At 44.9% G+C, this 25,796-nt stretch overlaps 1 protein-coding gene across 1 annotated transcript in view; it reads left to right on the plus strand.

Moving 5' to 3' along the window:
* Nucleotides 1-21,561, plus strand: part of ZDHHC8 (zDHHC palmitoyltransferase 8) — a 142,035-nt gene extending 120,474 nt beyond the window's left edge. The window contains exons 10-12 of the mRNA XM_083590046.1: nucleotides 4,515-5,554; nucleotides 8,680-11,695; nucleotides 12,201-21,561. Coding sequence (XP_083446172.1) covers nucleotides 4,515-5,554; nucleotides 8,680-8,863 — 1,224 coding nt within the window. The 3' untranslated portion in view covers nucleotides 8,864-11,695; nucleotides 12,201-21,561. The remainder of the gene's footprint in view (nucleotides 1-4,514; nucleotides 5,555-8,679; nucleotides 11,696-12,200) is intronic.
* The last annotated feature ends 4,235 nt before the right edge of the window (nucleotides 21,562-25,796 follow it).

The following is a 25,796-nucleotide window of genomic DNA, read 5'->3' on the forward strand; positions in this document are numbered from 1 at the left end:
AATCCATAAAGACCAGGCAGGCTTTCTCCCGGGCAGACATATGTTTACTAACACAAGGAACATTATAGACATATTGGAACTTTTACAAACAAACATAAACACTAAAGCAGCTTTAATTTTTATAGACGCGGAGAAAGCCTTTGACAACATTTCTTGGAAATTTATGAAGGGGAACTTAAAAGAAATGGGAGTGGGACGGGGGTTTGAGAACGGGATTGAGGCAATATATTCAGAACAAAAGGCTAAACTGATAGTTAACAATGTGGTTACAGAAGAGTTTAAAATTGAAAAAGGTACACGACAAGGCTGCCCGATTTCCCCATTACTGTTTATTTCGGTTCTGGAAGTGCTCCTGAATATGATTAGGGGGGACCGGTTGGTGGAAGGGATTCAGGTCGGAGCGAAACAATATAAACTTAAAGCTTTTGCAGATGACCTAGTTCTGACATTACAGGAGCCGGAGTCTAGTTTGAAAAGAGTACTACAACTGATTCAAAACTTTGGTCGAGTGGCAGGATTTAAGTTAAATAAGCAAAAAACTAAAGTTCTGGGGAAAAACATGACAGATATTGAGTTGGAACAGCTTCAGAAAGAGACAGAACTAAATGTGGTTAAAAAAGTTAAATACCTAGGGGTAAACATAACAGCAAAAAATCTGAGTTTATTTAAAGATAATTATGAAAAATGTTGGTCAGAGATTAAGAGAGACTTGGATAGTTGGTCAAGATTAAAACTTTCATTGCTAGGCCGAATAGCTGCCATCAAGATGAATGTATTGCCAAAAATGTTATTTTTGTTTCAGACACTGCAGATTGTAGACAAGACAGAGTGCTTCCGGAAGTGGCAGAAAGATATCTCTAAATTTGTCTGGCAGGGCAAAAAGCCCAGAATCAAATTTAAAATATTAACAGATGCGAAAGAAAGAGGGGGCTTTGCCCTGCCAGACTTAAAGTTGTATTATGAAGCTGCAGCTTTCTGCTGGTTAAAAGATTGGTTACTTCTTGAAGATACGGATGTCTTGGATTTGGAAGGTTTTAATAATGCGTTTGGATGGCATGCATATTTATGGTATGATAAAGCTAAGATAAATAAGGCCTTCAAGAACCATATTGTCAGAAAATCAGTTTTTAATGTCTGGACAAAATATAAAGACTTACTGGAGAATAAAACTCCGAGGTGGCTGTCACCCCTGGAGGCTAAGGCTCGGAAAAGAGCCAATATGGAGGCCAATTGGCCAAAATATTGGGAGATAATAGAAAAGGATGGTGACAACTGGAAATTGCAGAGTTTAGAAAAGATGAGAGACAAAGTGCGAGACTGGTTACACTATGCTCAGATTAAAGAAGTGTTTAAAAACGACAAAAAGTTAGGATTCCAAGTGGAAAAGTCAAAGTTAGAAACTGAACTGTTAGAACCTAAGACTAAGGTACTTTCAAGAATGTATAACTTGCTGCTGAAATGGAACACACATGACGAAATGGTAAAATCAACAATGATAAAATGGGCGCAGGATATTGGGTATAATATTATGTTTGAAGATTGGGAAAGGTTGTGGACCTCTGGGCTGAACTTCACTGCATGTAATGCGTTGAAGGAAAATGTGATGAAAATGATGTATAGATGGTACATGACCCCTGTCAAACTGGCTAAAATATACCATTCGTCTGATAGCAAATGTTGGAAATGTAAGGAAAATGAAGGAACATTTTTTCACCTCTGGTGGACCTGCCCTAGAGTGAAGGCCTTTTGGGAGAAAATATATAATGAATTAAAAAAGGTGTTTAAATACACCTTTACTAAGAAAGCAGAGGCCTTTCTCCTGGGTATTGTCGGCCAGAGTGTGTTAAAAGAGGACAGAACATTCTTTTTGTACGCAACAACAGCAGCAAGAATATTAATTGCCAAGAATTGGAAAACTCAGGAGCTACCCACTGTGGAAGAATGGCAGATGCAACTGATGGACTATATGCAACTAGCCGAGATGACCGGCAGAATTCGAGACCAGGGAGAAGAAAGGATGGAAGAAGACTGGAGGAAATTTAAGACTTATTTACAAAAATATTGTAATCTGGCTGAGTGCTGAATAGGATGCCAGTGCAGACAATTGTCTACCATTAAAATAGATTTAAAGTCGAATTATATGTCAAACCAAATTAAGATTATTAATTAAGATGAGTTAAATGATAATTTGCTTGAAAATAATTTAATAATGATGTAAGTGTATGCGGGAGGTGTGGGGGAGTCCCATGTAACAATTGAAAGATGTTAAATGGACAACGATAAGTGCTTATTTGATATATGTTTTATTTGAAAACTTTAATAAATATATTATAAAAAAAAAAAAAAAATACAAGGGATGCGGGTGGTGCTGTGGGTTAAACCACAGAGCTTAGGACTTGCCGATCAGAAGGTCGGCGGTTCGAATCCCCGCAATGGAGTGAGCTCCCGTTACTCGGTCCCTGCGCCTGCCAACCTAGCAGTTCGAAAGGACATCAAAGTGCAAGTAGATAAATAGGCACCGCTCTGGCGGGAAGGTAAATGCCGTTTCCGTGCGCCACTCTGGTTCGCCAGAAGCGGCTTAGTCATACTGGCCACATGACCCGGAAGCTGTACACCGGTTCCCTCGGCCAATAAAGTGAGATGAGCACCGCAACCCCAGAGTCAGTCACGACTGGACCTAACGGTCAGGGGTCCCTTTACCTTTTTATTCAGCATGATACAAGAGATGTGGGTGGCGCTGTGGGTTAAACCACAGAGCCTAGGACTTGCCGATTAGAAGGTTGGCGGTTCGAATCCCCGCAACGGGGTGAGCACCCGTTGTTTGGTCCCAGTTCCTGCCAACCTAGCAGTTCGAAAGCACGTCAAAGTGCAAGTAGATAAATAGGTACCACTCCGGCAGGAAGGTAAACGCCGTTTCCGTGCGCTGCTCTGGTTCGCCAGAAGCGGCTTAGTCATGCTGGCCACATGACCCAGAAGCTGTACGCCGGTTCCCTCGGCCAATAAAGCGAGATGAGTGCCACAACCCCAGAGTTGGCCACGACTGGACCTAACGGTCAGGGGTCCCTTTACCTTACCTTTATTCAGCATGATGGCCATGTTCCATCTCCACTGTTGGAGGCAGTATGCCTTGTTCTTGGGCAGAGTTCTGTTTAGCTTAGGTCCTACTTCTGTGCCTGTCACAGGCATCTGATTGGCCACTTGCGAGCACAGGATGCTGGACCAGATGGGCCATTGGCCTAATCTAGTTGGCTCTTATGTTCTTATCTACCCCCACAAAACAGGAGAAATGATGCAGGTTACAAGTGGGGAGGGCTTGTTGTTTGACTCTGGTCCTGCTTCTCACAGGCATCTAGTGGGCCGTCGTCAGACTAGGACGCTGGACTGAGGGGGTGGGCCAGGGGAGCTTTGGCCTGATCCAGCAGGGCTGCTCTTATGTTCTTAGAGGGGTTAGATAAATTCAGCAGCCTATGCAGTCAAACAGAGATTGGGAAACAGGTTTTGGGACTTCAAATCCCTTCGGCCCCAGTAGGCCTGAGGGCCCCACCATCTCCACCAAGGACTTAACAATGGGCATTAGGTGTATTTGATGTGCATTTTAATGAATGGAATAGAGTGAAAGGTTATGAGTCTTTGAGTCATGTGGAGTGTATATGTATGAACTTAACAGTGCTCAGCTTATTTTTTTAGTTGCTGCTCTGTTAATGTTGTCAGTATTGTTGTTATAGATCATAAATGCCATATTGATTTGTTAATCATACAGGCAGCCCCCCGTTTGTTCGGGAGCCCCGCCTCCATTCTGCCCTTTTAGTGATGTTTCAGTGATGTCTTTATGACGTTTTAGGGTCACTTCCGACGCAATGCGTGTATGCACAGTCGTGTGTATATTAAACACAATTAAACAGGGCGCTACCTGTATAATACTGACTTTTGCTATAATTATGACATTGATCTTATTTCTTAGTTGCTGCTTTGCTAACAGGGTTTTACAGATTGTAATTGTTTCATTGGTATTTTTAAATTATTTTATATGATTTATGCTTAATTTGTGGTGCTCTTGTTATGTTACTGCTATTTATTGTTTGTCGGCCACTTTGGAATTTATTTGAATGAAAAGCAGCATAGAAATTCCATCAATCCATCAATCAGTTACCATGGCCAATGGTCACGGATGATGGGAGGCTAGCAATATCTAGAGCAGCAGTTCTCAACCTGTGGGTCCCCAGATGTTGTTGGACTACAACTCCCATCATCCCTGAGCTCTGGCCTTGCTAGCTAGGGGTGATGGGAGTTGTAGTTCAACAACATCTGGGGACCCACAGGTTGAGAATGGCTGATCTAGAGGGTCATGAACCCATCATCCCTGCTACAAAACCTTTACTCAGAAGTTGAGATTAGGAGAGCTGTACATTGATGGCAAAAGAGATCTGTCATAGCTTGAGATGTGGGAACAACCATCAACATTTTACTGCTCCTGACCTGTCTCCCCTCCCTCTTCATATTTACTTTTCCATCAGATCTCCATTCAGGAAGGACACAAGCCAGGATCTGTGATGGAGGAGAATGACAGCAGCCTGGATTACCAGTCGGAGCCCAGCCTGGATATCCCCAACTACCGGAAGAGTTCCCTTCACAAGACTTACCAGTCTTCCCCGCTGCAGATAGATTCCTTTGCTGTCAACTCGAGGTCTTTGAGCCTGAAATCTGCCAGCAGGAGAGGAGGACCAGACAAAATGCCCCTGCATCCCATGAAGTCAGAAGGGGCCACCTCCACACCTTACAAAAGCATCTTTTCCCCCAACTCCCTCTCAAACAGGAATGGGAGCTTGTCGTACGACAGCTTGCTCAACCCCATGTCCCCCTCAGGGAGGAGGTGCATAGCTCATTCCGCCGTGGGCTCCGTCGGGTACCACTCACCATATTTGTCTGCCAAAATGTGCCACCTGCGGGGCAGGGAGCTTCAGCGCGTGCCCCCGCAAAGCTTCAGCCCTGTGCTGGGCAGCTCGGCCCTGCACCCACGTGACCCCTCGCCAGTGCGCTACGACAACCTATCGAAAACAATCATGGCATCCATTCAGGAGAGGAAAGAAATGGAAGAGAGGGAGAAGCTCCTCCTCTCTCACCCAGACTCGGTGTTTGCAGACTCTGGTGTATACGACACCCCTAGCTCCTACAGCCTTCAGCAAGTCAGCATGCTGTCAGAAGACCCCCGTAGCATAGTCATGAGGTATGGCTCTAGGGACAACCTGATGACCGGCAACAGCTTTAGCGTGAGGAATCCTGTGCTGCAGGCATCCGTTTCTTCGCTCTCAAGTGCGATGACCAGAACCTCAAGGACTTCCACTCCTTCCCTCCAAGCTGACCTAGCCAATAACAATGTCCAGGCCCATCAGGCACTGCAGGGCAGGATGAGCAATGGCTCCTATAAGTCACCCAGCCACCAAGTCCCATCATCCCCCGGGGGGATTCCCAGGTCGCCCTCTTATGGAGGCCCTAAAGCTGTCTCCTTCGTTAACACCATGGAGATAACAGAGGCACAGCCTATGGGGACTCCAAGGTACGGATAAGCTTTCATATCACTGTTGTTGTTGACAGCAGGCGTGCAAGAAAAAGGGGGAAGAAGCACTTCAAATGAACAAAGAGTGCTTTGGTGCTCACTGATGAAAGACTTGTTATTATAGCTCAGTGCCTCTCAGTAAAAAAAAAAAAGCAAAACTCCATGAGCTTGACATCTCTCTCTCTCTCTCTCTCTCTCTCTCTCTCTCTCTCACACACACACACACACACACACACACACACAGAGAGAGAGAGAGAGAGAGAGAGAGAGAGAGAGAGAGAGAGATTTTTAAAATCTAGCCAACTATAGAAACATATTGAAAAACGAGTATAGAAATAACTAAATGATTAAATCTTTGTCCACCTTTTTCAAGCTGTTTCTGTAGTTGGGTAGATTTTAAAAGCAGAAGTGTTCCCCCCCTTTTTTTAATGAAAATAAATAAATTCTCAAGCCTCTGAAGCTTCTAAGGAAGTCACTGAGCAATAATTAAGGGCCTTTTGTAACATCCCATGGAGGAAGAGGCAGGACTCATCTGAAGTTGCAGGACCATGGATAGCTCCAAGTGAGCAACGTGCTCCAACAAGGGTTGGGGATCAGGCTGAAGCCTTGGGAAATGCTGTTCCCAGGCTCTGCCCCCTGCTGGGGAATGCCATAGCTTTCAAGGGCCAATCATGTGATCTGGAGACGGGCACTTCTCTGTTCCATAGCCTCCCTCCTGGTGCCCTCCTTGCATTGCTGGCCCAGCGGCATGTAGGGGGAGGCATCTGGCTCCAGGCTCTGATCCTACGGGCCCTGCTATTCTGAGAGGTTCTTCTGGGATCTCCTGTCTGACAGCCTCAAGCACAGTAGATTTCTGATCTCCAGCAGTCACCTCACAGCCCTGAACTCTTTAGCTGGTGCCTCTGACTCTCTGTGTCTGGATTGCTGGTGAAACCAGGGTTAAGACACCACCTGTGGCACTCCTGATGTCTGCGTAGAGGTGCTGCATATAGGATTGCAGTGTTAACCATTAATTAACTCATTATTAATTAATTAATTATTCTACCTTTCTCCTAGTTCAGGACCTAAGGCAGCTCACAATATGAATTAAAAACAGATACAGTGGGGTTTTTTATTTAAAAAAAATCACCCACCCGTTATAAATATATTGTGACCTGGATCAAGGATATCTGCCGGACCTAATTCTAACCTTTTATGAGCTAACATGGTGGGATTTCTTTGCCTAAAGATATGTGGTGCAGGCAGCAGCTCGTTTTAAAATTGGAATGACAATTCCTGGGATAGTTCCTGGGGAATGTAGCAGTTTCATTTGAATGATGTGTGGGAACGTGCAATTTTTTTAAAACAACAACAATAACTGCATTTTGCCATGTTTGCATTGGAGTAGAATAACATTTAGGTTTCCCTGATAGGTGTGTGGAATCCTCCTCTCTCCTCTCACACGTGTAGGTGGTGGACCTGGCATTTCTGAAGCATTTCATTCTCAAGTTGTATGTTAGAGCCTGTCTTACTGGACGTGGAGAAGGCAAACATGGGTTGAAAGACTTACTGAGCCATGAAGATTACTAGGTGGCATTGGGTCATGGGCTGACCTACCTCTCAGGGCTATTGTGAGGATAAAGTGGGACAACCTCATGTATGTCTTCTTGAGCTCCTTGGAGGTCAGGCAGATAACATTCAGAAATTACAGTGACAGGACTTGGTATGTTTGTGTGTTTCTCCTGAAGCTGAAGCCCAGCTTCCCCACCACCTTTGACAGCTAGATGAGACCAGGGCCCTGCAGGATTTAACTTCCTTCCACAGGGCCTGTAAGACAGAGCTATTGCACCTGGCTTTCAATTTGAACTTAGCCTGATCTTTTATGGCCCTTCCTTCCCTCCCCCTCCCCGTTTTATGAAGATTACCTGCTCTGGGATCCCACAGCTACTGTATTTTTTGCTCTATAAGACTCACTTTTTCTCTCCTAAAAAGTAAGGGGAAATGTATGTGCGTCTTATGGAGTGAATGCAGGCTGCGCAGCTATCACAGAAGCCAGAACAGTAAGAGGGATTGCTGCTTTCACTGTGCAGCGATCCCTCTTGCTGTTCTGGCTTCTGAGATTCAGAATATTTTTTTTCTTGTTTTCCTCCTCCAAAAACTATGTGTGTCTTGTGGTCTGGTGCGTCTTATAGAGCGAAAAATACAGTAATTCTCCCCTGGTCTCCTCGCTGGCCCAAATAGGACTAATTTAGCCAGCTAGCCCTGGTGATCATCTAATGTTTATTGGATGGACTTTCCCCCTAAATTGATTTTTGAATTCTGAATTTATTGTTGTTCACGTTTTATACTGTATTTTATGCTGTTTTTTTGTTGCATCAATTAAGTGTTTTAAATTAGTTGTTAGCCGCCCTAAGCCCGGTTTTCTGAATCAGGAAGGGCGGGGTATAAATAAATTATTATTATTATTATTATTATTATTATTATTATTATTATTATCAGTCAGTGAATCAAGTGCAGTTCATTAGACACTGCCTTTTGCCATTACTTCAGCCAAGCTGCCCAATGTTGAAAAATAATTAAAATGGCACATATCTGTTAAATTAAATGTATGCCCATACTTCTCTCTCTTCTTAAATCAGATTTATTTATTTTTTAAAGCGTTGAGTAAAAACTGCCTTGGGTATGTGGGTGATATTTCAGCCAATCAGTCCTGTACACAACATGTTTTTTTCCCACCATAAACACATGGAACCATTTTCTTCTGAGCTAATTCCATAACACAAAGATGGAGAACTTTTGGCCCTCCAGACGTCGTTGTACTGCACCTCCCATCATCCCCAGCCAGCATGGCCAATGTTCAGGGATGATGGGAGTTGTAGTCTGGCATCTAGCGGGCTACAGATTCCCCATCCAATGCCATAAGGAAAAAAGCTGTCTTCCTAAACAAAACTCAGTGACTACACTCCAACAATGGTTCATATTAGGTCTTTCTGTCTGCTAAGCAAGTGGCTCTTGCGAATGTGTTCCCTTGGCTGTTCTTTGCAGAACCAGAGCATAAACAACCTCTTGGAAGTTTATGTTGAGCTTTGGCTTCTGTTGCTTTCTGTCTACTAACTCCCAATCCCATTGTCTTTCTTCCAACACAGGGAAGACATCCAGTTGAAGACACCTCACAGTAAAATTAATGGACAGCCAAAAGGAATTTCCAGAGTAGAGTGTCGACTAGGTTCAACGTCTAGCTCTCAGGGGGCCCCCATGAGTCCTGCTAGACACTCAAACGTTAAGAAAGTGTCTGGAGTGGGTGGAACAACCTACGAAATTTCAGTATAAAAAGAAATTCGTAATATAAAGAGCCATCCGCAAACCCGGCCGTGAAGCTAGGTGCACTGTGAAGAGTCACACAATAATGCCAACAAGATGAAAAGTAGGAGCAGCAGCTGATGGTGACCTTTCTGTATTATTTTGTGTTGTTTTTATTAAAAAAAAAATACATACACACAATCTTTTTTTTTTCCTGGCCAAAAACCAGCTGCAGCCTTATTCTTGAAGGAATCAGACTTTGTACAGCTCATTGGAAACTATCCTGAACAGACAATTGGGAACTAATTTAACATCTACTGACGTATGGCACCACAATTCAGAGGTTTTTTTTGGTTTTTTTGTGTGTGGAAGAGAATGGGAAAGCTATTGTGCGTTTGTCTCTGTCCACCAAACCTTGTCATGTGGACATTGTCGTGCTGTGGTCTAAAAACAATTTCATGTGGGCTTAGTGTTTTCTCTTAAACTCTCCAGGGTTGACGGAAAAGAATATGAAGGAGCAGCTGGGCCCAACAAGGGTTTTATATATTTGGGTAGTGGGTTTGGCCTACAAGTGATCAAACTGTTCAACTGCTTGGAGAAGTTGCATATGTAGCAGACCGTTGCCCCCAATCAGCAGGGTTGGTTTGTTCCTTGCCTACAATGGTTTCTGGTTCATTTCCGTGGAGAATGCAGATTCTTTGTGCCTGTCCTCATGTTCATGAGGGCAGATCTGCTTCTTCCATTGGAATGAATGGGGAAGCTCACACGTACATTGAAGGTCATGCGCACAAGTGGCCATGTATGGATCTCTGCATTGGTGAGCAAACACATGAGGAAGAACTCCCAAGTGATGTTGATGGTATCCCTCTTCAACTGAAGGAGGCCAGTGGGTTCCCAATAGTCATCTAGCAACCATCTTGGAGACTGGTCTATATGGGCAAAATAAGGGTGGTTTTTTAGTTACCCTATTGCCATTTGTGGTTGTGTAGGAGATTCTGTGTCAACAACTGCATCTGTCCATGTCCTAGAACCGTTAAACAAGTAAGGAACTTCCATTCTTCCTTGGACAATTTTAGGTAGGTTTTTTTTAAAAAAAGAAAAAAGCCTGTCTTGCTCAAGAGAGAGAGAGAGAGAGAGAATCAAATATCCAGATGGTAACCTATTAATGTAAACAGCCATCTTCCTCCTCTTTTTGTGCTACTGGAGATGGGCTGTAATACAGTGTATTGTCTTGCACAGGTGCAGTGTGTATAATCTCAATGCAAGGTATTCTATGATCTGTTGAAATTTGCTGTGTGTGTGTGTGTGTGTGTGCACGCACATGATTGCGTGCGTAACTGATAGTGTGTGATTGTCAGCCGGGCACATGCCTGTAGGAGATAAATTTTATTGCTTGCCTGATGATCAGTGAACGCTAAATATTTAGAGACAAGTCAGGTATATTCCAGTGCTGGTGCGCATGCTGGCTAGAGCTCCCATGAATGCGAATCTGGAGACAAAAGAAATCCTCAAGCGACTTGTTTACAAAGATTCAAGATGTTCATTCTCTGAATTAGAAAGTGTTTCTTGCCCTGCCGCCCCAGAGTTGTCAATCACGGACACTATTGGATTTGCACGTTTTTAGAGAAAAGCAAGTTGTAAAAGCATTGCATTTAGGGACCTGATGCTTAACGTGATTGCCTTAAACCTTTCTTTTTTATTATTCAAATGATTTCTTTTATAAGTGTCCCTAAGTGAAGGGGTAAGAATTTTAAAAAGTTTAACCTCTACATCCAGGTGTACTTATGAGAGGTGACACCAGAGACCATTTGCAGGAGACCTGAATGAGATCATGACTACAGTGCTGAATAGGGAGGAGGTAAATCCTGTTCTATTTACTAATTAAAAATGGCCTCCATTAAGTTTGTATTTGTTCCTTGCAGGGAAACCTGGAGGTTTTCCCTTGCAGCACAACCACCAGCTATGAGGCAAGGGAGTCTCCAAATAATAACTGAAACAGTGATGTCAGGTGCCAGTCGAACTGGTAGGGTAGAAGGCAGGGAGGCCAACAGTAGGTGGTGCCAGAGCAAATGACAAGCAGAGCCAGCTTATTCTATTTTGTCCCTATCCTCCTCCCTACTGTGTTTTACAAGGGCAACAGTTAGACTAGGACAGAGGAAGGTGACAGTCAGTGCAACAGCTGGATTGGCTGCAAGTAAGGAGGGAGGCAGGTAGGGATTGGCTGAGGGCAGACTGAGGTTGGTGGGGCAGTACCCCATTCGCCCTAATGGACCAACAGCCATTGAGTGGAAAAGTTAGCCCCTGTTTCCTCAGCAGAAGACGGAAAGATGTCTTATGCCTTGTATTTGTTCATCTAGTATTATCTGCCCTGACTGTCAGCGGCCCACTAAGAGTCTCAAGTAAAGAGTCTCACCCATTGGCTGATCCTTCCACCCAAATCTTTTTCAAGCTGCAGGTGCCTGGAATTGAACCTGGAACTGTCTCTACTACTAAGCTAGGATCTCACTGCAGCGCCAACAATCCTGATCTTATTCTTGCCCCCTCCCTGCATTGCTGCATTTAATCACGCACATCAAATTAACTAAACGTGGCAATAAATACAAACACACACAACTTCAGCGGACCATGCAGCCAAGTCATGTCCAGCTGACACTCAAAACAGCTCTGCTTTCAAAAACTTGAGTGTTTTGTTTTAGCATATTTAGGCCCTCTCAGTCAAGAGCCCTTCAGCCGACACTGGCACCCTGCAAATTCACACAGCTGGTGACAGCCACAGCTGGCTTCCTCTCTGCAGGGTGATTTTTTGATAGAAGAGGCATGGATCCTTCTCTGGGGCATGCTTCCGGTCCTTCCGGTCAACTAGTGATAACGAATGGGATCCACGTAGGCGGGGAGTGGTGAAGTTACCGTATTTTTCGCCCCATAGGGTGCACCGCCCCATAGGACGCACCTACTTTGGGGGGGGGGGGAAATAAAGAAAAAAATTTATTTCCCCCCCCCCCAGGCGCGGGGCTGGCGCGGGGGAAGCCCGAGCTTCCCCCAACCCCAGCCCCGAGAACAGCCTGCTATCCGCAAGCCTAGGGAGCCCAGCAGGAAGTCACGCCGGTCTCCCCAGGCTTGCGGAGAGCTGCGTGAAGCCCGGGCGCGCTCTTCAGCAGGCAGCTCTGCGCAACCCTCGGGAGACTGGCGCGACTTCGCGCCGGGCTCCTGAGGGCTGCGCAGAGCTTCCTGAAGCCTGGAGAGCGAGAGGGGTCGGTGCGCACCGACCCCTCTCGCTCTCCAGGCTTCAGCGAAAGCCTGCGTTCACCCCATAGGATGCACACATATTTCCCCTCCATTTTTGGAGGGGAAAAAGTGTGTCCTATAGGGCGAAAAATGCGGTAATCCTTTCTTCCTCTGCTGCCACCAGAGGAAAATCCTTAATCTGAAGGTGACGTTTGCATTGGAAGGAAAGTTACCATTGATATCAATGGTGGGATTTCCTCCCCAAGTCAATGCATGCTTCAGAAGTGGGGAGGGCCATACTTCAGTGGTGGAACATATGCTCTGCATGCAAAAGATCAGGTTCAGACCCCTGCATCTTTGGGTAGGACTGCGACAGAGGCCTGTTTATGACCCTGTAATGCTGTGACCAGTCAGTATAGACAATACTGAGTTAGATGAGCCAATGATCTGACTCAGTATAAGGAGTTCCTAAGAAGGTTTTCTCCCCAGGATGGCCACATCGCAAGAGGAAGTTGAATTCCCCCCTCCGCTCTTCTCTTAATCCCATTATAAATGCGTCATATTCCGCCCCCAGCCTCCAACTGATGGATTTTGCATTTGACTAAACCTGCAGATCAGATGCAAAGATGTGTTCAACACCATGTCTGGTTTGAACCTTCAGTGCCTTTTAAGTTTTCTTCTCTCATCCTTGTTTCATTATTCTCCCAACTGTTTTGGTTTCTTAGATAAGGGGAGCGGGGGGACTGCTAAAGGATTCTAAAGAGGAAGCAAAAAAGGCTGCAAAGGTTCTAAGTCTAAACTGCAGACAACCCCCCCAAAAAACGTGTTTCATGGGAATGGTACAGGATTTTACACCTGGATAAGCACATCGCTCTATGAGTATTCTGGATCAGGAAATGTTTCATGGCACCTGTGGGTTTGTTGATTTGTTTTGTCATTAGTCTTCGTCTTCTGAAGCCAACTAGCCCCGTGGTTCCGTCTGCCTGGGGTTCTGCTAAAGGTTCGGCGCAGTGGAGGCCATTCCTCAAACTACAATTTTGAGACCCAGAAGCATCATTCTTATGTTCACGGAAAGGTGCAAGGATATTTATTACTGGAATGATGAACTACCGAGCGAAATTTCAACAGAACATGTGGCCAGTTTTGTGCCATCTCCAATTTGGAAACAGCACAATGTCTAGCAAAACGAATACAACCTACTCAGTGCGCACCAAAATGTGTGGCATCCTCTGGTCCTGCCTTCCAAAAGAATAAGGGTGGAGGAATCATAGAAAACTGGGGAGGTGCAGATGGAGGAATGTACATGTGTACAGCTGCATCACATGTTCCATCATGTATGTGGTATGTATGTGTGAGTGGCTGTGCATGCACAGATATGCTGCCTGAGTGCATGTATGGTTCTGGAGACTTGTGTGAGCCTGCCCTTGCTTCCCTGTAACTGCGCACAGGATCACAGCCTGGGGCTGGACGGCTCATGCCTGCAGACTTCACATGGGTATACGTGCCAACAAAATATATGGAGCTAATTTAGTACCAGAGCATGAACCTGGTCCAAGTGTTTCAGCTGATCAGGGTCATAGAACAGCACATGGAAATTAGACAATGAGTTAGGTAAAGGGACCCCTGACCATTAGGTCCAGTCGTGGCCGACTCTGGGGTTGTGGCGCTCATCTCGCTTTATTGGCAGAGGGAGCCGGCGAACAGCTTCTGGGTAATGTGGCCAGCATAACTAAGCCGCTTCTGGCAAACCAGAGCAGTGCACGGAAACGCCGTTTATCTTCCCGCTGGAGCGGTACCTATTTATCTACTTGCACTTTGACGTGCTTTCGAACTGCTAGGTTGGCAGGAGCAGGGACCGAGCAATGGGAGCTCACCCCGTCGCGGGGATTCGAACCGCCGACCTTCTGATCGGTAAGTCCTAGGCTCTGTGGTTTAAGCCACAGCGCCACCCGCGTCCCATAGACAATGAGTTAGCCATGTCCATTAGTGGGGTTTACCATTGGATACAAGCTGTGGCTTTGCACTGCGCTGGTGAGGTGGTTAAAATTGTTGCAGTTTCAAAATGGGACAGTGAAAAGCAACAGTGGTGTGCAGAGGGCTGCCTCGGGATATTGGAGCACCAGTATTGATAGTGCTTAGTGTTCGAAGACAGGATGTATGTAATTAGACTACAGTGTCACAGCAAGCAAGGGGGTGAGGTCTTCCCTTTTGCTGGAACTGGCAACCTAGCGCCTGATCCTTTGCATAATATTAAGCAAACTCCATGATTTTAGGGGAAAGACAAACGTGATGTTTAAGAAGCAATGCGACTAGCCTGGGAATCCTTTTACAGTATTCAGTCCAACCATAACGACTCCTTGTCTCCAGGGCAAAACTCTAAAACATAATAATTCTGAAAGTCTGCAGCCAAAGCTGGCTGGCTGTTCATGATGCTGATTGGCTGGCTTTCCATGACATCAGCAAGAAATTTCTCCCTTCCCAATTCTTTGGGATAGTTTTGCAGCTACAGCAACAACAGTGGAAAGTCTTGTGGCACCTTATGTTGTGACAAATACATTGTGTTAGAAGCATTCATGGCCCCAGGGCCCACTTCTGCCCTGCAAAAGAAGATTAACTGGTGCTTGGAGATTATTAGAGCATATAATTCCAATTTTACTTCATCTGCTTTGGTAATCTGTTTGTTTCCAGGCTCAATTTAACGTGGTGATAATTGGCCTTTGAAACCCTAAATGGTTTAGGACTGGATTATCTCAGAAGCTATAGTACCTGCTTTTGTGTGAATCTGCTCAGTCTTTGTAATCAGCCTTACAGGCCCTGAATCTCTACAATATTGTCCATATGTGAGATCTGGCAGGGAGTGCAGGGCATGAGATACGGAGCCTCTTCTGTGCTGGCACCACAATGAAGAAACGCCTTTTGGGGCAAATTCGTTAGGCTCCCTCTGTGCCTTTCGATGGATGGTAAAATATTTTCATTCAAGCTAGAATTTAATTAGTGATTAGCATTTATTAATTTAATTCATTACAGTGTGGGTCTTTTCCTGGAGTTTTAGTACTGTTGTCTTTTGATTGTTGTTTTGATGGAGGTATTATTCTACTGTTTTATTTTCCCTTTTTGGTAAGCTGCTTTGTTATCTGTTGTTTGTATTCTGTTCTGTTCCTAAAATAACTGTGCAATCCTATGCATGCCTACTCAGAAGTAAGAGAAGCAAGCCCATTGGTAGGCAAACTAAGGCCCGGGGGCCGGATCTGGCCCAATCACCTTCTCAATCCGGCCCGCAGACGGTCCGGGAATTAGCGTGATTTTACATGAGTAGAATGTGTGCTTTTATTTAAAATGCATCTCTGGGTTATTTGTGGGGCATAAGAATTTGTTCATTTTTTTTCCTTTTCAGAATATAGTCCGGCCCCCCACAAGGTCTGAGGGACAGTGGACTGGCCCCCTGCTGAAAAAGTTTGCTGACCCCTGCAAGCCCATTGAGTTCACTGGGACAATGCATCTGTTTATGAGCTTGCAGACTAATGTCATCAGATGCATTGTGAATTCAATGAAGAAGGTTCTCAGGGTCATGAAAGTCTGTATCCTAATAAATGTGTTAGCATTTAAGGTGCCACAAGATTTATTGTGGTTTTGGCTTCAGTGGGTTAGGGATAGCTAAATCATTCAGTTTCTGGACCATCTCACTACCATAAGTGTTCATTCAAGTCCCTTCTGCTGTGTCCTGTTTCTACATTCATCTTCAATTAAAAAACAACTGCTCAAAGGTTTGCGTTTAAGTACATATTTAAATATGAATCTTTTGAACACGTTTTCTATCAAAATATGCATTCCTATTTTGATATTTTTTTTAAAAAAAACTAAAACTTGAGAGCTGCATTGCAAAATTTGGCAAAATGCAAAGTCGAATGGCTAGCTGTGTTCCCAGAGTTGTTGCTATGTACTTAAGAGATTTGGGACATGGGCCCAAATACACAGAAATGCATAAAATTAGCATATGGTGATTTGTATGAATAGAGTCAAATTTAAAATATAAATGTCACAAGCTAGCTAATTTCTCACTCATTCCCACTCATTGTACCCAAGTCCCCTTCCCTCACCTCCATTCATTAACCCCAAATCATCTCTAGATAAAGCCATCTCAAATCAATTTATCATCCTCCAATAATAATAATAATAATAATGTACCCAGTAAACTAGGTCACCCCCCATTACCCAACCCAGAAACACTCAGAGCACTTAGGAAGAGATTTGAGGCCTTGTCAACCCATCTGTGACAACACCCCTGTTCCAATCCACACACTAGGTTAGGTAAAGGGTAAAGGGACCCCTGACCATTAGGTCCAGTCGTGGCCGACTCTGGGGTTGTGGCGCTCATCTCCCTTTATTGGCCGAGGGAGCCGGCGTACAGCTTCCGGGTCATGTGGCCAGCATAACTAAGCCGCTTCTGGCAAACCAGAGCAGTGCACGGAAACGCCGTTTACCTTCCCGCCGGAGTGGTACCTATTTATCTACTTGCACTTTGACGTGCTTTCGAACTGCTAGGTTGGCAGGATCAGGGACCAAGCAACGGGAGCTCACCCCGTCGCCGGGATTCGAACCGCTGACCTTCTGATCAGCAAGTCCTAGGCTCTGTGGTTTAACCCACAGCGCCACCTGCGTCCCCTTAGGTCCAACTAAATTCTACTCAGAGTAGACACATTGTAATGAAAGCACCTAAGTTATCCATGTCCACTAATTTCAGTGGGTCTACTCTGGGTACGTCCACAATCCATTCATTCAAGCGTCATCATTCACACTGGTTCATATTGGAACTCACAAAGATGGAATCTTGCCTCACCACAGACGCAACCAAACTAGCGCAGCAGCCTCCTTTGGATTTTTTTTCTTAATGTTTAAAAGCACACACAATAAGGCAGCAAATAACTTAAGCACGTGGGTGCTAATTGCGGTGCTCTTAAAACTTATTTTTAATATGTAAAGGGGGCAGCTGGTGCACAGAGAGACTGACAGCGGTGCCAGTTTTTGATTCACTGCATTGAACATGTGTCCTTTCAAGCTATGAAGCCCAAACGGCTGAAAGGCCTTTATCTATTATGTATTGACTTCACCTTTTAACTGATTTAGGATGCAGCCTAGTTTACTGAAATGTCAGCAAGTGATAGCAGTGCTTACCTGACTTTGTGGGGGAAATATCAGCTACAGATGATTGGTAAAGGTTAACTTCAGTGTTGCCCGCTGAAGAGACACACCTGAGACTTCAGAATACCTGCTCAAAGTTAAGACCATGGGTAGGCAAACTAAGGCCCGGGGCCCGGATCCGGCCGAATCGCCTTCTAAATCTGGCCCACGGACGGTCCGGAAATCAGTGTGTTTTTACTTGAGTAGAATGTGCCCTTTTATTTACAACGTATCTCTGTGTTATTTGTGGGGCCTGCCTGGTGTTTTTACATGTGTAGAATGTGTGCTTTTATTTAAAATGTACCTCTGGGTTATTTGTGGGGCATAGGAATTCGTTCATTTCCCCCCCCAAAAAATATAGTCTGCCCCCACAAGGTCTGAGGGACAGTGGACTAGCCCCCTGCTGAAAAAGTTTGCTGACCCCTGAGTAAGACTATGGACTGTATCCAATGCTAGTCCCATGCAGAGCAGACCCATTGAAACGGATGCACATGACTTAATTTTGGTGCATTAACTTCAATAGGTCTACTCCGAGTAGCACTTACTTGGCTAAAACCCTATTTTTATGTGGGGGTTGGGTGATTCTGAAGCTTTTATTGCCAAGCTACAGTAGCTGTAGGGATAGTGGTTGAAAACTGAATGCATTTGGGGGAGACATATCATTAGGTTAAGATGTATGATGGATCCGTGCACACACTAGCTGCAAACAGTAGCTTGTTAAATCCAGACACAAGACTCCTCTGGGATGGGGAGATACATTTCATATTAATAGGCTTATGATAGCCCCAGATTCCCCCCTCCCTTTCTTCTTTGAAGTTTGCATTTAAAATAGCCTGAATGGCCCAGAGACGACAGTAAATTATTCAAATCTTCCTGGAAGTCTGCATCTGCAGATTAGCATTAACCTGAAAAAAGGCAGAGGCACCCAGTTCTGCCCTATTTCTGTCTAATGCTGTGATTCTACATACATCAGCTAAGAAGAAAGGCCCAGAGAGTTCAGCACAGTTTTGGTGCACGTACGGGTTAGGACGAGCTTGTCAGGTGTCAATCCAGAGATTCCTTCCGTTTTGCTAAATTTGCCACTGAATTGGGCAGATTTATGGTGGCGAACAGGATTGCAGGGGTGTCCGTGGCAGGTGGGGAAGGGAATGGACAAAAGGTGGAAGGTTGTGGAAAGACAGGATAATTTCCCGAATCAGTAATAGATTTAAATAGATACCTTTGGATCAGCACTTAAGCTCTGGATCTCTTATGGTTCCAATCATACTTATAAAACTTGTGTCACAAACATCAATGGAGCGAGAGGCTGCACACGGCACCCTATATGAACAGGGCTATTGCATCCCATAAAAGTTTACAATTCATAGGTGCCAGTTTTGATTCGCACACAGGCTCTGATCCAGCCTGGCTTGTCTCAACCAAGGTGCTCTGAAGACCTGAAGGGGTTGTTTCTCTGTGTACTGATTTGGTCTCTCTCTTTTGTCAGTAATATTATTTATTGCACTTGTTTGTCGGTTTGTTTTAAAAAAATAAAATGCTGCAGGGCAACTTAAGAGGAAGGTAAAGTACCAACAGATAAAATAAAAGCCAAATAAAATTTTAAAAAAGAACACTGCCATGTGCTTATCCAAAAATAGAATTAAAAACATATGAATCCTATCCCACTCTTCTAAAAGCTGAGCACCACAATTAAGGCTAAAATCACGCAGAAGTATGATTTCAAAACCATAACCACCAATAGCCTGGGTAAAAAAAAATGTCTCTTAACCCAATGTCTAAAAAGTGACAATAATGATGCCAGAGCATCATTGGCAGTGGGGTGAGCCCTGAAATAGCCTGTTCTCAATTGAAAAGAGCCTATTCAGCATCAACTGTAAGCAGGGGGATTTGGGGGAAGGACAGAGCAAGAGAAAATGGAGGGAATTGCTTCTCCTCCTTTTGGTTACCCATTTACCTGGCGATTGCTGAAGCAAAGGGTAAAGGTAAAGGGACCCCTGACCATTAAGTCCAGTCATCTCACTTTACTGGCCAAGGGAGCCGGTGTTTGTCCACAGACAGCTTCCGGGTCATAAGGCCAACATGACTAAGCTGCTTCTGGCGAACCAGAGCAGCGCACGGAAACCCCGTTTACCTTCCCGCCAGAGCGGTACCTATTTATCTACTTGCATTTTGATATGCTTTTGAACTGCTAGGTTGGCAGGAGCTGGGACCGAGCAATGGGAGCTCACCCCGTCGCGGGGATTCGAACCTCCAACCTTTTGACCAGCAAGCCCTAGGCTCTGTGGTTTAGACCACAGCGTCACCTGCGTCTCAAAGCAAAGGGTATCCTGTATTATAAGACTCAGGGCATATGCTCTGATTTCACATACACCCCATTGGATCTTGGCTAACTCTTTTAACTATCAGGGGGACACAGGCATCCAATCAAGTTCAAGCAAGCTGGTGTGTTTTTCCAGCTCCTGACTGGGTAAAACAAAGGCCGGTGTGAGAATGAAGCTGCAATCCTATAATCTGGGAGTCAAGTCCTATTGCACTTGGTGGGGCTCACTTGTGACTAGATGTGTATGGGATTGCAGAGTTATTTATTCCGGTTGGTTAAATTAGATGGAGTCACCTATGGGGGCCATAACACAATATGCCAAAGATGTAACTTGGGTTCCCCCCATTCTGGTGTTCTACACCAGCCATGGATCCTTTACTGTATTATGATCAAGGCAGAATAAGCTGACAACAAATGATTGAATGCAGGTAAATCTTAGTTTTCTCAAAGCCTGTCCTTCAAAACCCTTTCAAGCAAATCTTTGGTGGGAGATGCAGGACAGATAAAAGGAAATGCTTCGCACAGTGTGATAATGGAATATGCAATCGCAAGATGTCTTGGTTACCATCGATGTGGGCAAGGATTGGACAAATGGCAGATCAAGCTATTGGTGGCCAGGAGTCATGAGTGCTAAGTACCACTTCCAGGCACTCAGGTCCTGCTTACAGGCTTACAGGTGCATCAGGTTGTCACTATGAGAACAGCATGTTGGACCAGATAGGCCTTTGGTCTGATCCAGCAGAAATCTTATTACGTTCTTAAATGTGGTCCGTACAATTCAGCTTTTGCATTGAAGTCTCCATCGTACTGAATAAACAGCAATAGTTTTGCATTACAGATTTTGGGGTATGCCATCCCGTCTCCTCCCATCACTGTCATTTCACTGAGTTGGGCAAACTGCAGTATTGTAGCTTGAATTCTTGATAAAAGATGCTGAGATTTCTGACATTATGTGGGTTTTATATTTGCAGAGAGAGAGAGAGAAAGAGAAATTAGTTTTGATTTTTTGATTATTATTTTTAACTTGAAGCCTTAACATTTTACTTCTTTGTCTGAATTAGCAACGGAGAACAGTTTATGAGAGACACTCCATGTACTATGTTTCTGCTTGGGTTGAAGACCAGAATTTACCCTGATATGCTTTTTTAAAAAAATATATATATAGTTGATGATGACAAAGTAAAGGGCTCTTGCAATGTTAAGGATGGGAGAACAGAGAACATTCCTTTCGGATATATATTTTTCATGGGAATGGCTGACAAGTTTTCAACTGTGTTTTCAGAGGTATCAAAGAGATTCCCAAGGCCTTTATTATTTTGTATATATATATATATAAATATATATATAAGTGAAATGAATTAATCTTTTTTCGGTAGATAACCTCAACTGTAAAAAAAACCCAACAACCACACATACATGCACACATGAAAACTATGCAGATGTATGCTTTAATGTTGAAAATCTGATATGCAGCAGCAAAGCTGGCTTGCTGAAGAAGGCAAACCCAGGATTGTGTAAATATTTGCCCAGGTTTATTGTATTATTGGGACTACAAGGGAGCCTCTCCCAAGTGAGGACTACATGCCTGTAGGAGGACCCTAAATCAGGAATGGGGAAACTGGGGCTCTCCCAGATGATGATGGACTACGGCTGCGATCATTCCATGCTATTGGCCATGGCCAACTGAGGTTCATGGGAGCTGGAGCCCAACAGCAACTGGAGGAGTTCCAGGTTCTTCATCCCTGACCAAAATGGTGGCCACTAAAGTGTTTGGAGTGATCGACACCAGAGCCTAAAAGATAAAGACAAAACTGACTGGAAGACTGGAGGAAATGTTGTTACCAAGTGCATGGTTTGAGGACCTTGTCGTTGGGATCTCTTTAACAGTCTGTATTTCACCTGTTCTACTACCTTGAATTTTTGGAATGTATCTGTGCAGGCTTTGTGGACCTCCGTCTGTAATTCTAATTTCTGTGGCTCTCAATACATATGTATATATTTTTCAGCTTCTTGAGTTAAATGTGGTGGTTTTTTTTGAAGGAGGTGTGTAAAATTGCAGCATTTAAGCACTTTGTTTTGACTTATCGACATAGTGGGTTCTGGGAAAGAAGCACAAAAGTACCTCATATCACAATTTTGTATGGGATATAAGGAGCTGTATGCTGAATCAGACCACTGTTCAATCTTGTTAGTCCATTACTGTCTCTTCTCCACTGTTCTGGCTCCAGTATTGGAGGAAGTATGCCTCTGAAGGCCAGTATCTGGGAATCACAAGTATGAAAAGTGCTTTTGCTTCTAGGGCCTTCTTATAGCCCTCCTATAGGCATCTACCTGGCCTCTGTGAGAACACAATGCTGGATGATGTTTGTGTTTTATGTACTGTGTCTAATTAGTAATGGCTCTTGATTGCGCACTATTGTGTCACCAACAAAACACACACCCTGCAAAAAGAAGAAAGGAGGGTCCATATTTGCACAAAATCTTCCTGTGCCAATATATGCATGAATTAGAAACAATCACTATAATTTAGGGATCTGCACTGGCCTTATAACATTTGGTTCCGATCTCTCATCACTTCAGGAAGAAGCCCAATCTGTTCTGAGACATTCTGTGATCTGTCCCAACTGACTCATGTGTCAGATCTGCAGCAACTTCGTTAAAAACGAAACACCGTTTCTTATTATGGGGAATGTATTAAAAATGTCTGCAAGTCCCTCTCGCCTTTTGGCAGAAGTAGATGAAATTTGCACACACAGCCACCAGAGTAGATTAAGCCTGCCAAGTTGCAACCAAATAAATCAAGGGCCTGTGGAGGCCAGGCATATTATGGGTGAGTGGCTCCTATACATGGCAGAAAACACAGCCTTCACATGTTTAAGAAGAGTGGGATACGCTGCCTGGTCCCAACCCCTCCATCACGTCACAGTGTCCATCCCCATTGTTCTCCCTGTGTCGGAGGAGAAACACTGGCCTTGAGCATCCTGCCATCAGGAGCAGACTTTAGTCTTCCACATTTCAGCGGCGCCCTGTGCATGCCCAAAATTTGGCACCACCACCCCACTGTTCACCTTCCGTTCAGCTAAATTCACTGTGCCATAGTTGCAATGCCCTGTGTCACCCCCTAGGCTCGGTGCCCAGTGTAGTAGAACTGGTCATGCTACTACAGTGGCACCTCGGGTTAAAAACTTAATTCGTTCTGGAGGTCTGTTCTTAACCTGAAACTGTTCTTAACCTGAAGCACCACTTTAGCTAATGGGGCCTCCCGCTGCTGCCACGCCGCCGGAGCACGATTTCTGTTCTCATCCTGAAGCAAAGTTCTTAACCCGAGGTATTTCTGGGTTAGCGGAATCTGTAACCTGAAGCGTATGTAACCTGAAGCGTATGTAACCCGAGGTACCACTGTATAAATCTGCCTCTGCTGCTATACAGTGGTACCTTGGGATGCAAACGGGATCCGTTCCGGAGCCCCGTTCGCATCCCGAACAGAACACAAGACGTGATGGCGCACCTGTGCGTGCGCGGGCCGCATTTCGCCACTTCCGCGCATACGCGTGACGTCATTTTGAGTGTCTGCGCATGTGCGAGCGGCGAAACCCGGAAGTAATGCGCTCCATTACTTCCGGGTTGCTGCGGAGCGCAACTCGAATGCGCTCAACCCGAAGCGCATTCAACTCGAGGTATGACTGTATTTCCATTGGCTCTCTGTTTGGGGAACCATTGGCCCTCCAGATGTTGCTAAACTACCGTATTTTTTGCTCTATAAGACTCACTTGTTCCCTCCTAAAAAGTAAGGGGAAATGTGTGTGCATCTTATGGAGCGAATGCAGGCTGCGCAGCTATCCCAGAAGCCAGAACAGCAAGAGGGATTGCTGCTTTCACTGTGCAGCGATCCCTCTTGCTGTTCTAGCTTCTGAGATTCAGAATAATTTTTTTCTTGTTTTCCTCCTCCAAAAACTAGGTGCGTCTTGTGGTCTGGTGCGTCTTATAGAGCGAAAAATACGGTACAACTCCCATCGCTAGTCCATTAGAACAAATGGGGCACAGCCCCACCAAACTCAGTTGGTCTTCAGCCAGCCCCCAGCTACCTGCCTTCTTTCTTACAACCTGTCCAGACTGGCTGTCAGCTTGTTCCTCCTCAGTCTTGAGTGTTTCCCTTGCAGAACTTGGCATAATGGGGACAAGACAAAAATCAGCTGTCTCTGGCTCTCTCTGTGTTGGGTCAACTATCGGGCTCCTTGCCTTCCGAACTATCGCTTCCAGTGGCCACCTGGCAAGTGTGCCTGTTTGGCTGAGAGGATGGGCGTTATAGTTCAGCAACATCTGGAGAGTCAAAGGTTCCCAATACCATCATTGTGGGTCCCGACACTCCCACTGCTGCTTGGGGGGAGCACAGGGAAACCCGAGCACCAAAAAGTAAAAGCATCAAAATGAGAAGACATGGAAAGAAAGCTTCTGTCTGGAAGCTGCATTAAACATGCACACCCTTATGCTAATCCCTGCGGACACACTTTGGTGCTATTGTTAGCATCTGTGTGAGAGATGGCCCTGCACGGCCGTCAAGAAGATAATGGGATGGGGTGGAGCAACCGCTGGGTGTAGGAGTAGCACAACCGCAGCTGCACACCAAGTCCTGATTAATAGCCAAGGAAGAGGCACACAATTGGTAAGACAGAGCTTTGGCGTCAGTGTGTGTGTCCCTGCACCAAAACGAATAGGAGTTAGGGATCGTTGCAATGTGGAGTGTTTTTTTGTCCAGGATCCCAGTCTCCCCACTCCATTCGGCCTTCCCTCTGGTTTCCCTCCCCCGGCCTGCCACAGTCAGCTTTCCATCCCCATGGAGCATGATCAGTCCTCAATGGCAATGAAATATACTCGGAGTCGAGAGTGGATTTTATGCTCTTTATTCAGCTCATAGTGGTGAGGAGGAATGGAAGTTCCCCCAGAATGTCTGCTTTATATACATTATTTACACAATGGGCCCCACGTGATTGGCTAATTCCGGGATTCTCCTGTAGGCCAATAAGGTTGCGGATTCTCTTCCACCTGGAGCTGGATTGGGTGGCTCCTGTGGACCAATCAGACTGCTGCATTCTGGATTGTATTGTTCTAGGACCAATCAGACTGCTGCATTTTGGATCCTATTCAACTCAGTACATAACAGGCAACACCTCCTTTTATTTCCACTGGTGGTCTGTGTTCATTGGGACTTGTAGGGTGGAAAGCAGGGAGCCCAACAGCAGGTGGCGCCAGAGCCAACGACAGGCACAGCCAACTCATTTGTGCCCATCCTCATCCCTGCTGAGTTCTGCAGGGGGCAGCAATGAGCAGGAGGAGAAGGAAGCTGACAGGCTATATGTCACCCCTGAGTCTGGTTGGAAGCAAGGAGGCAGGGAGATGTTGAACTGCAATTCCCATCACCCCTGCTCATTGTTCAAGCTAACTGTGGCTGTTGAGATTGCCCCCAGATGTTGCTGGACCTTGGCTACCCCTGGGAGACAGTGTCAGCCATGGCTACAACCTTTAGAGAGTACTGCCACCATTAGGACTGTCATGGATTTAAGATGGTGGTAAAAATTCTCCGTAGGGAAAATGCTGGAAAATGGCAATATGTTCATCCAAATTGAACGCTGCCCTTTTTGTACATTCCAAAATATATATACATGAAACTTTGGAATTATTTTCACTCAGACAAGACATTTGTTTAAAACACAGTATGGTGTCGCTCAGCAGAATGCCAATCAATGTCGGTTTTTTAATTTAAAAAAAAAATTGGACAAGGACTTAAAAATTGTTATTAGTGAAAATGATTTCACACGTCTGACAGATCTATTTTTAACGAGGGCTCCAATTATGTACTGTCTGATTCTATGAAACAGGCTCACTTGCTATTCATATTGAAATATCAGCATTTGTACAATCTAAATCCTTTACAATTGGAAGAGAACCAGCTATAAAAAGCTCAAATGAGTTTGTGTCTGGAAATTATCTCTTGCCAGCATCCCCCAATCTGTTTCAACGTTTTAAAGCAGTCCAGACAAGCCGAACAGCTCTTTTGAAAGTGGGGAGGGTGCTCTCAGGCACTCACTGTATCTGATTACATATAAAACAGGAGTAGCTTGAGAAGGCTGGGGATTAGATTGTCCTTGCACTGGAGTGATTAAAAAAAAACCCCACAAGCTGATTCTTTAACCTATGATTCAAAGCTTTTATGTGTGGCCTGAGATTTTCTGAAACCTCCAA

Source organism: Podarcis filfolensis, assembly GCF_964270895.1.
Source record: "Podarcis filfolensis genome assembly, chromosome: 16".
In the NCBI taxonomy this organism is placed as follows: domain Eukaryota; kingdom Metazoa; phylum Chordata; class Lepidosauria; order Squamata; family Lacertidae; genus Podarcis; species Podarcis filfolensis.